This window comes from Chenopodium album, chromosome 15 (genome assembly GCF_948465745.1).
Source record: "Chenopodium album chromosome 15, dcCheAlbu1.1, whole genome shotgun sequence".
NCBI lineage: Eukaryota > Viridiplantae > Streptophyta > Magnoliopsida > Caryophyllales > Amaranthaceae > Chenopodium > Chenopodium album.
Genome location: NC_137848.1, coordinates 31399609 through 31411169, shown reverse-complemented (window position 1 = coordinate 31411169; position 11561 = coordinate 31399609). Strand labels below are relative to the sequence as shown.

General features: G+C 34.5%; 1 protein-coding gene across 1 annotated transcript; it reads left to right on the top strand.

Annotated features, from left to right (window-relative positions):
* The first annotated feature begins 9524 nt into the window (after nucleotides 1-9524).
* LOC145581053 (uncharacterized) lies at nucleotides 9525-11198 on the top strand. The gene is made up of 2 exons (XM_081638124.1): nucleotides 9525-9874; nucleotides 10784-11198. Exons 1-2 carry the CDS (start codon nucleotides 9525-9527, stop codon nucleotides 11196-11198), a joined length of 765 nt encoding a protein of 254 aa, XP_081494250.1.
* Nucleotides 11199-11561: the final 363 nt, after the last annotated feature.

Genomic DNA, 11561 nt, shown 5'->3' with positions numbered 1-11561 from the left:
ATTCTAATCTTATTAGGATTAAAGAGAACCTTCTAAAGAATTCTAGAAGACTATAATCAATTCTAATAACTTTAGGAATAATAATTAACATTGGGCCCTCCCCTAGATCATTGGGCCACATGTAAAGATCAAACCGGACCTAGTTTAGTATTTTGGCCATAACTTCCTCATTACTCATCGGAATTCACTACACCAAAAACTAGATTAGAGATCGCAAAATATAGAACAGTTACCAAAGGTAGGCGTTCTACATAAGAATATAGAACGTGTTTATATAAGAGGCGTTTTGTAAATTAATACATAAGGAACGGTTAACATAGTTGACCGTTCTCTATTTATTTTCACTCAAATATTAAAAAAAAAATTAATTATTAAAGATGATATAGAACGGTCATCTTGACAATCGTTTTGTATTGTATTAATTAATTGTTTTTTTTTTAAAATTAAGAGGAAAAAAATTAAGGAGTAATAATTTACCCAAATTCATTTTCACTTACACATTCAAGCTGAAAACCATTTAAAAAAAAAAGTACTGTATTGTTAACCCTAGCACGACTGCCGCTCCATCCTCTTTCTTTACTCTTAACTTTTCAACTGCCGCTCTATTCTTTCACTCTCATCCCTCCCATAGATTTCCTTTTCACTTCTCCTTAGATCCAGTTTAGAGTTCCTTCCTCCATAAATTTGACCCTAACTGATTTGTCATTAATAAGGAAAGAGAAGCTTCAACCTTAGAGATGCTTGACAACGACGACGACCACGATTTATAATTATAAGCTATTCCTTTTGAATAATTTCAAAGCTACATCAACAAAACGAAGTCAATAAGATCCAATTTCAAGGTAAATCATTCCTCTTTTATTTCGTTTAATTTTGTTTCAATTTAGTTTGCAGGTCTTGTTATTATCGTTGTATCCCAGTTTTTATGATGGCGATTTTTATTGTTTTATTTTCCTTGATTCTTAATTAGATCTAAATTTTGATGCTATTTTGAAAATATATTCCTCACAATCTTAGAGTTATAAATTTTGCTTGATTTATTTTTTTTCATTGTCTGTTGTTGGATTTGGAAGAATTTTTAGTCTAGGAGATTTGTTTAATTGCAGGACATGCATGTCTTGTGAATTCGAAATTTACATGTTAATTTCATGTTAATGCAGATTATTCATAAAGAAGATCAAGTACTGCATACAAGTATATGCTTTGCCGTCGGTCGATCAGCATCATTGAAAAAAAAGAGATCCTTGTAGCAAACTTTTTTTATTTGATACTACGTATCTTGTTATTCCTTTTTCATTTGCAATTGAGTTGTATGAAAATATTATCAATTTTAATAATAAGTTTTGAGTACTTTGGTGGCTAGTATTTTCATCTCACTTCTACGTATTTACTTTGAGTAAGTTTTTCAATTTGCAATTAGCTGCCTAATATATCTCGCAAATGATTTTTTTTTAATTTTTTTTAATAAAAAAAAGGAGGAATAGAGAACTGTTGGCATACCAAACCATTCTCTTTGGTATAGCAAAACAAAACGGTTAAGTATTATGACCGTTGTTTAATCCTTCATTATTTTCTAATTTTAGGCAAGGAATAGAGGACGGTGATCACACACAACCGTTCTCTATAATTGAGTATACAAAACAAATCCTTCATTATTTTCTAATTTTAGGCAAGGAATAGGGGACGGTGATCACACACAACCGTTCTCTATAATTGAGTATACAAAACGCCTATTCGAACCGTTCTCTATAATTGAGTATACAAAACGCCTATTCGAACCGTTCTTTATGCTTTATACATCGCTTAGCAGAAGAACGGTCCTGAGACGTTCTATAAAGCCTATTTAAACCGTTCTCTAAACCATTTTTTGTAGTAGTGATTGGGCTTATAATATATCGTTGGAAAGCTCTTTGCAAGCCCCATCCAACTAAACTATTATTGGACCCTTGTCGTGGACCAAACTAAACTAGATTGGCTGTTTTCATAAAATAGAGTTGTTTTTTAAAACAGAAAGAAAGAATTTTAAATAAAAACCAACCACAACACTTGACCTTTCACACTTTCACCTTGTTCGATTATTATTCGACGCAAAAGGTATTCATCACTGGGTTTGGTTTTGGGGAGACACAAATGGGTGTCTACACCTTTATTTTTTCAACCCACATCTATCTAACCTTGGGATGGGATGGTGTGCAATTTATGCAATTTCAAAATACGAAAGCTTGAGTGATTTTACATAGAACTCAAAAATTCAAAAAAGAAAATAGCAATAAAAGTGTATAAAAGGGCAAGTGTTCCAATGTCATTGACATGAACATGTCTTTGATATGAACACATCTCATATTGCGGTTCTTATCGAGTGCTCGGTACCGTGCCTGAGAAACATGAATGCCAAGTGAGTGATAGACCGCATGATTGGGATTGTCCACACTTATCAAAATAAAAAATGCAAAAGAAAAAAAAAAGAAAAAAAAGAAAAAGATAAAAGCGAGCAAAAAAAATAATAAACAAAAAAGAATTCAAAAGTGAGAAATCTCAAGCATAAAAGTACAAAGATTTCAAAAACAAGGTTGCACACCTCGGGGCTTATCTAGGGTCTTGAGCCCTTATCCCCTTCTTCTTCAACCTTTAGCCTAACAACGTTACAACCCTTAAAAAACCTCTTTGAGGTATACACACATTTGTGCGAGGTTCGGCTAGAGCTACGTTCGGCCTGATTCCTAACGGATACGTAGGCAACCTCACATCGAGGTGCGGCCGTAATAAAAAAAATGCATTCATATCTATATTCATGCATGATCATATCAAAGGATCTCCTATGCTCATCCCTATCCACTTAGAGCTAGACTTGGGGGCTTGATCCCTACATTATTAGCTTACCTAGCCTAAGAGTCACCATCATTTGACTTTTCTCAAAATATTTTTCCATACACTTAGCCTTTGCAGCCTAGCTTTAGTGTCACTTTCACACACATCACAGATACATAGACAAATAATCCTACCTTTAGGAACCCTTTGTCATGAAATCTTAACATTTAACATGACGTTGAAGCATGCCTTGTCATATCAAAATCACTCATCATCACATCACAAAGTATGAAGTGCTTAGCCTCCGTGCCTAAGTTACCTAAATACTTGCATCATCGAGTCAACAATTAAGATAGCCTAGGATGTTATAATCCTTGCACTATGAGATATAACGTAGATGCATACATTTGGTTAAACTCATTCAACATGCACCTCCAACACTTCGATTCTTTTTTGTGTCTTTCTTTCTTCGGGAGAAAGTTGGTACCCTTCACAAAAATGACGGAAAATTTTTCTTTTTGCATTCTCGAGTTGCACAATCACAATACAGTGCACACACGAGTCATGCACATTGAGTCATGTCATGTCATATCACATCGAGTTGAGTCTAATACACGTGTTAATCACCTTGAGTCAACCTCAAGTAAAAGCAATCATAATGTCAACCACAACAAACCTTAGGTCAACCCTAAGAAAAACATAAGCAAAGTCTTGCAGTCCAAAACATATATGCAGGTGATCTTTACAAAGATCTAAGACAGAAAATGCAAATTTTCAAAGACGTGCAAAGCTATCACTTCCAAGGCGAGGAGATGAGAAAATTTGAACAAGATGGCTTAAGGCGTAGTGGTCTTTGACGACATTCCCTAGGATGCAAAAATTGTCACCCCATTTGAAAAAGATAGCTCAAGACGAAGCAATCTTAGGCGGCGCTCCCCAAGATGTGGAGGTTGTCAAATAAAACAACTTTGATTCAACAAAAATTGATTATGTCCTAAGGCACGGACGGCTCGCATAGCAAGTTTCTCAAGACGAAGAGACTCATAATTATTGGACAAGTTTTCCCAAGATGGAGAAAAATTGTCCATTGATGCACACTTCCCGAGGCGTAGAAGTTGGCAATCGCATCCCAAGGCGTGGGTACTTAGCGGAATTTCACTCAAGAGTTACTCAAGGCGTAGGAGCTCACGACAGGATTCTCAAGGCTTGGAAACTGTTACACTATTAGGCTTCCCAATGCGAGGAAAATCATCATTCGGAAGATGCTCAAGACGAAGGAGTCTACGACATGTTACCCGAGGCGAGGAAATTTGTCATTGTTCATTTGTGAGTTGCTCGAGGCGCAAAAGCTCATGATAAGAATCCCCATGGCGTGGAAGACCGTTATTCAATGAATCGCTCAAGATGTGGTGGTTTGCTGTAGAATTCCCAAGGCGTGGAAGATTGTCATTAAATGGATCGCTCGAGGCGTGGTGGTTCATGATAGAATTCCCAAGACGAGGAAGGACATCACAGCAGCAGTGAAGATGACTACAAGTGGAGTTATCTTTGATCATATTCCCTAGGATGTGGAAGATGGTCATAGAACAACAGAAATTGAAGGCAGCTACAAGCGGAGCAGTCTTCAGGCGATGTCCCCTAGCTTGAGGAAGATTGTGAAACAAAATTGGTTACTCCAGAGGCGTGTGCTCGACGGTACAAGATACGCGTTTCTTAACTCTTTTATCTATTTAACTAATGCTAGTTTGCAGGTATCGGCGTTACAAGAATGATTTAGGATCGCAGAACGTTCTGAATTATTCTCTGTCCCTAACGCTACTTTGACTTTCGTTTTCGAAACTTGCGTTTCTCCAAACTCAGTCAAAGTGGGGGCTTCTGTAGACACCCAAATGTGTCTCCTCAAAACAAAACCCAGTGATGAATATCTTTCACGTCATTTGATTATCAAACGAAGTGAAAGTGTGAAAAGTCTAGTGATGTGGATGCTTTTTTAAAATATCTTTTTTTCTGTTTTCGAAAATATTCCTTTTCTTACTCTATTTATAGCCAGTCCAATTTAGTTTGGTCCAAGATAAGGGTCCAATAATAGTGTATTTAGAATGGGCTCGAAAAGAGCTTTCCAACGATATATTATAAGCCCAATTCCGATGAATAATGAGGAAGTTATGGCCAAAATACTAAATTGGGCCCAAAATGAATTTTATATGTGGCCCAATGATCTAAAGGAGGGCCTATTAATTATTATTCCTAAAGTTATTAGGATTGATTTTAATCCTCTAGAATATTTAGAAGGTTCTTTTAAATTCTAATAGTATTAGGTTAATAATTATATTTTAAAGAGTTTACTTAGAATAAAATAAGTGTTTTATGATAAACCTGATTTTAACTTGATAAACACGAAATTTGTTGCTTAATCATATTAAGAAGAGGATTCCGCGTACAAACGAGTTTTATCGTTTAATTAGCGCCAAACGACAGAGTCTGTCGCCTAGCGCTAACATCTGTCGCCTGACGCTAATTCTGTCGCCTGGCGACAGATGCTAGTTTTATTCCGAACAGGACTTGACTTGTTTCCGAACTATTTTTCTATAAATAGGGGTCGTATCTCCCCGTTTTCATCGACAATTCATCATCAACAATCACCAATCATCTATTCTCTTCTCTCCAAAAGCTAGAAGCTTATTCTCTCTCTCTTCTTTTTAAAAACTTCCCCTTTTACAAAATTCCACATTCAGAAGTTCTAGACACACCCAGCTACGTTCGAAGTTGCCTTCACCCTAGACGTGAAAGGTTAATAATTTCTGAGGGTTTAGTCCCAAATCCTATTTCAATTCTTTGATTAGATTTATTATTTATTATTTTCCTTGAAGTTACTAACGCGTGTATTTTGTTATTAGAAAGAGGTACGAGGCATCAAAGTATGTAATTAATTTACTCCCTTCTCATAGAAAGCATGTTTAGATTTAATTAATTCCTAGTATCATGTTTAGGGTATTTTATTAATATTCTTAGTATCATGTTAGGATGCTTTTATAGTTTTCTAATATCATGTATGATGCTTCCTCTTCTTTCTAATACCATTATAGTATCATGTTAGGGATAAAGCTTTGATCTTTATTGCTTAGTGACATGCTAGGATTTGTTATTAATCTTGTTAATATCATGCCTAGGATCTTGCTATTATTATTATGCTTTATTGAGATTATTACTTTGATTATTATTATTATGTTGCTTGATATATATATTTATTGTTATTGCTTGATCACTCCCTCTCTTGCAGGATTAAAGGGAATTTCTACTTGTAATCATGCTTAATAAGATAATTAATAATCTTGTTTAGGCTAATGTGATTATAATTCAAGTGATCGCCAATAATAGATTTGTTTGTGCATTAAAATCAACCAACATAGATTAAACAGGTTTAGGGTTAACCTATTGATTGTATGTTAGTTAGAAAGCGCACATGAATACGAGAAGAATAAAGTAGAGGCCTATTTAGGGCAGGTTCAATCTCTTTTAGGTTGGATTTGTACCTTCATCCCCGAACTTCCAGTCATGGTTCCAGACCACTATGGAGTTAGCGATCTCATGGATCGTGAAGGGGTGTAACCTTCACCCTGTGAACGGTTTACAAGTTCCTAAAACTTGTTGGAGAATCTTTTACTCTAGCTTCCTTCCCTTTGGACGCCACCATGCTTAAGTGTATGATCACAGTGGGGCTCAAGTGTGGGATGCTTGAAATATTCCCTACAAGTGTAGTAGTATTCCTCTGGATATATTTGCTTGTGCAATTTACACTTACATAGCATTTTTCATATAGCCATGAGTAAACTACTAAGAGTACATAAATTACCTACTCATATATAGCCACATGAGTTCACAAGGGTCTGGACTTAAATTATATGAGCATTGTAAAATCAAATCAATAATTGGCAATTTGGCATTCACCTTGTCTTCTAACATTTAACGTTTTTACCTCTTATTCACGTTTTTTAGATTCCTACTATGACTATCTAATTATATTTTATTTTTATTAATTTTTTAAGTGAATGTGGGGACCGTCACTTTTTCTATAGTTTCTTTCTTTGTTCTTTCACTTCTTTTCACTTTTTCTTCTTAATATCATTATCATACTACACTTTTTAAATTTACCTAACAACCAAAATTCAAACCACCAAAACCAACACCTATTTTTTAATTTTATTTTTAGTTTATGAAATCAATCCTCTATTTATAATTTAATTTCATCCAATCATCCAAGATTCAATATCAATATTGATGCTCTGTTGACAGTAATTTTTAATTTTATTTAATTTTTGGTTTTATGTTCTTTAATATTTACTTTAGTTTATATGAATGATTATTCATTATTAAAGTATTATCAAATTATTGATATTTGTTATATTAGATTTATACCTTTTAAGTATTAAGTATAAATATACAGTATGTTAGTATACCTTCTTGAACTTTTTAAAGTGATAGGATTTTTTATTGTTATTGTCTAGACTCTAAGTAATATATGTATATTTCATTGATATGTCTATTTTATATAGTAATTTACCCCCATCCCTTGGCCATAATTGGTAGTGTTTTTGGCTCTTTAGAGTCACTTTTATTACTAATTTGTGTTTTCTAGTCTCTTCGTAGTTTTGGTTGAGTTTTGTAGGAAATTGCACACTTGGAGCATTTTCCCAAATTTATTAGAGTAATTACGAGCATTGGAAGATCACGGCCATCTTTCGTAGCCCAAGGCCGGTTGGAGTCGTCAAACCGGTGATTAAGGGCTCAATATAGGAGAAGCCGAGGCATTGGACCGAATTTTAAAGCCCCAAAGGAAATCCGAACAGGGCTAAAGAATTGGAGCCCAATCAAGAGTCCAAGTAGCTTCGCCCGTTCGGATAGGGCCTTGGCTGAAGGCGCGCCCGGCCGGGCGGGCTGAAGAAGGAATGGGCAGCTCTTCGCCCGAAGGCGTGCCCAACCGGGCGCGAGAGAAGCTTAGCAGACAAAAAGGCGGGCCCGGCTGGTCGGTGCTTCGCCCAACCGGGCGCGTGTCTTGGAGGAGCGTTTTCGACGTTTTTCACTTAGTTTCTAATTAGGATTTTTAGGAGTTTGTATAAATACGTTTGATTAGCTTTTGATACAATTACCTCTCTTTCATTAATTTAATCTTCTCTTAAGCTTAAACTTCTCTCTTGTTTTTTTTTTCTCTTTCTACTCATTATTTCCGTTAACTTTGGTAATAATTTCTTCCTTATTAATTTCAGTAATTTAATTTCTTTAATTCATCATGTCTTGTTTATTTGCTTTGATTAGTTTAGATTTAATTATGTGTGATTAGTTTTCTTTCTAGGGTTTGTGGGGATCCATAAATAATATGAATGGGTAATTTATTATTGTTGATTGTTAATGCTTAATTAATTTCCTATTAATTGATTTAATGCTATGCAATTAGATTAGGTCTGGTTTAATTGTATGAGTTTAGCAATATTGATTCGAGATTCGAGAGATGAGAATTAATGTTTAGGCTTAGTTTCAATCGGCGGACTAATTTATAAATGGTTAAGTCGAGATTCGAGAGATGAGATTTAATACCGGTAAATTAACTCTGTGATTGTAATACGTAGCGAAAGCCCTTTATGATCTGATTAATTGATGCATTGATGATTAATTATTATGTTTTACCCTGGAATATTATTTATTGGTGAATCTATACCCTAGGCTTTTATTCATTGATTTCTCCCTACTTTTATCTCCCTTAGAATCATATCTATAATTTAGTTACTCTATAATTTAGATTATATTAATTAATTAGGAATAGGAAGACTTGTTTTCCTGTGGATCGACCCTTCTTCCCTATCTGCATAGTTAGAGGAACTTAGGAATTATTTTTGACTAGGTGATACGACTTTATCCTGTCATTCATATTTTTCAGTTATGGACAAATTTGGGAATAGGAAAAAGGCTTGAGCGGATGAAAGTACAAGTGGGAGTGGAGCAAAATTGTCTAAACTCATTCCTAATTGTGATAAGCAAGTTGATTTGGAAAATCTTTTAATTGACCTGGGAGAAAGAAAACTAATTTCAGACTATCCTTCTAAATTCCAATTCAAGAGGCGGTAAAGACACAAATATATTACCACTGGTACTATCCAACCTCACACTCATATCTTTCCCCTAATATTAATTGGCAATAAATTGCAAAGATTTGAATCTAGTTGGTATGATGATTATTATAACAATTGGTTAGAATATAGCATTAAAAAAGATGTTAGGTTGTTTTTGTTTGCCATGCTACTTATTCAAACCCGAGGGGTATAAAGGTGGGGGTGATGCTTTTGTTGTTGATGGATTTTCATCTTGGAATAAAAGGATAGGTTGGATTTGCATGTTAGTGATTTTGAAATCTCACACGACAAATCTATAGAAAAATATTTAAATCTGAAAAATGTCCACACTTCCATTGAAATAGCATTCAATCCACTTCAAACACCTCAAATGAAAAATATTTAAATCTGAAAAATGTCCACGCTTTCATGCATCTATTGTATGTATTAGATATTTGTTGAGGATGGGATTGGCATTCGGAGGTCATGATGAATCTGATGAGTCAAGTAATAGAGGAAATTTCATTGAACTTGTAAAAGTTGCCGCTGTGCTTTGTAATAGGTGAAATTGATAAAGTTGTGTTAAATAATGCTTTAATTAAAAATCTACAAATGACTGTTCCTATTATTCAAAAAGAGATTGTCCGTGCATGTGCTAAAGAAACAACTAAAGCTATTATTGAAGAATGTGGAGGTGATTTATTTGGCATACTAGTTGATGAATCTAGTGATGTTTCAGTGAAAGAGCAATTGATTGTTGTGTTGCATTTTGTTAATAAGTTGGGTTTGGTTGTGGAACTCTTTCTTGGACTTATGCTTGTTCCCAATACTTATGTCACATATCTCAAATCTGTCATTGAATCCTTATTGTTGGAAAATGGGTTAAGTATGACAAGCATACGAGGACAAGGCTATGATGGGGAAGTAATATGCGTAGTGAATTTGGTGGACTTAAAACATTGGTTTTGAATGAAAATAAATAAGCTCATTATGTTCATTGTTTTGCCCATCAGTTAAACTTAACACTTGTAGGAACTTCTAAGAATCATGTTAATGTAATTTAGTTCTCTGATGTCATTTCTAATATACTCAATGTTGTTGGATCTTGTTGTAAAAGGCAAGATATTCTCTGAGAAAAGCGTGCCATGAGAGTTGCAAAGCAAATAAATAATGGTGAAATTGAAATTGGGAAGGGGTTAAATAAAAAAAACTTGGTCTAAAAAGACTGGGGGAAACAAGGTGGGGATCTCATTGTAAATCATTGATGAATTTTCTTGAGTTGTACGCATATGTGATTGATGTATTTGATTTCATTTATAGTGGTGCTTCTTTTTCGAGACATATAAAGAATGCATGTGGTCTTATTGTTTCATTACGCTCATTTGATTTTGCATTCATCCTACACCTCATGTTTGATCTTTTAAGTATCAGAAATGAGTTGTCGTCAACTCGTCATTAGTTTTAAAAAAGGAGGGTCAATATGTTATCAATGCAATGGGTTTGGTCGGAGCATCCAAGCCACGCCTCAAGTTGATGAAAGATGATGAATTTGAGGATTTGTTAGAAAAGGTATATCAGTTTTTATGGTCATGATATTCATTTCTTAACATGGATGATTTTAGTATGACTCCTGGATGACCAAAGAGAAATGCTCCAAAAATCACTTATGAACATCACGATTGTGTAGAGGTGTTCTATGCTACTATTGATTTACAAGTTCAAGAGCTTAACAATCGTTTCAATGAAATCAATGTGGAGTTTCTCCGTTGTGTGGCTTGCTTGTGTCCGGACTCATTCCATAATTTTAATGTGATGAAATTGGTAAGAATGGCATAATTATATCCCTATGATTTTGATTCAAATTATATTAGGGGACTTACTTCTGAGTTGACAAACTTTATCATTGATGTGCGGCAACGTGATGAGTTTCAAGGTCTTGTTGGACTTGGTGATCTTTGTAAACTGATGGTTAAAACAGGGGAATATGTTATATATCCATCGGTGCATATACTCATAAAGCTAGCATTGCTTTTACCAGTTGCAACTACAAATGTGGAAAGAGACTTTTCTGCCATGAAATATGGGAAGTCCGAATTACGTATTAAGATGGGTGATCAGTTTTTGAATGATTATTTGGTGGCGTACATTGACAGGGATATTTATGAGACTATTTCCAATGAAATTACTATGTACGACTTTCAAAATATGAAACCTCATCGAGGGCAACAACCTTATATTTATTTATGTATTGTATTTTACATGACTTTTTTTAAGGATCTTATATGACTTAAAATTTATTTGTGAAATTATTTTAATTTTTAATAGTTATAAAATTTGCTTGAATATACATCATTTTTATAGTGACCCCACTACTTATGATTTCTGGATCCACCACTGTGAAGAGGCCATGGAAATATCAAAAATGAGGTCGTGGACATGGTGGAAATAATTTTTCAAGAAACAGTAATTTCAAAAATATAATTCTGAAAAACAGAAGATCAAACAGTCATCTAGAAGCCTCAAACAAACTCTTTAAAAAGGAAAATACACATGTTATAGATGCGGCATGACAGGCTGTTCGGGACATATATTGTCGTACGACCTAACATTTGGTAGATCTTTACCAAGCTTCTGTAAAAGGCAAAGGGA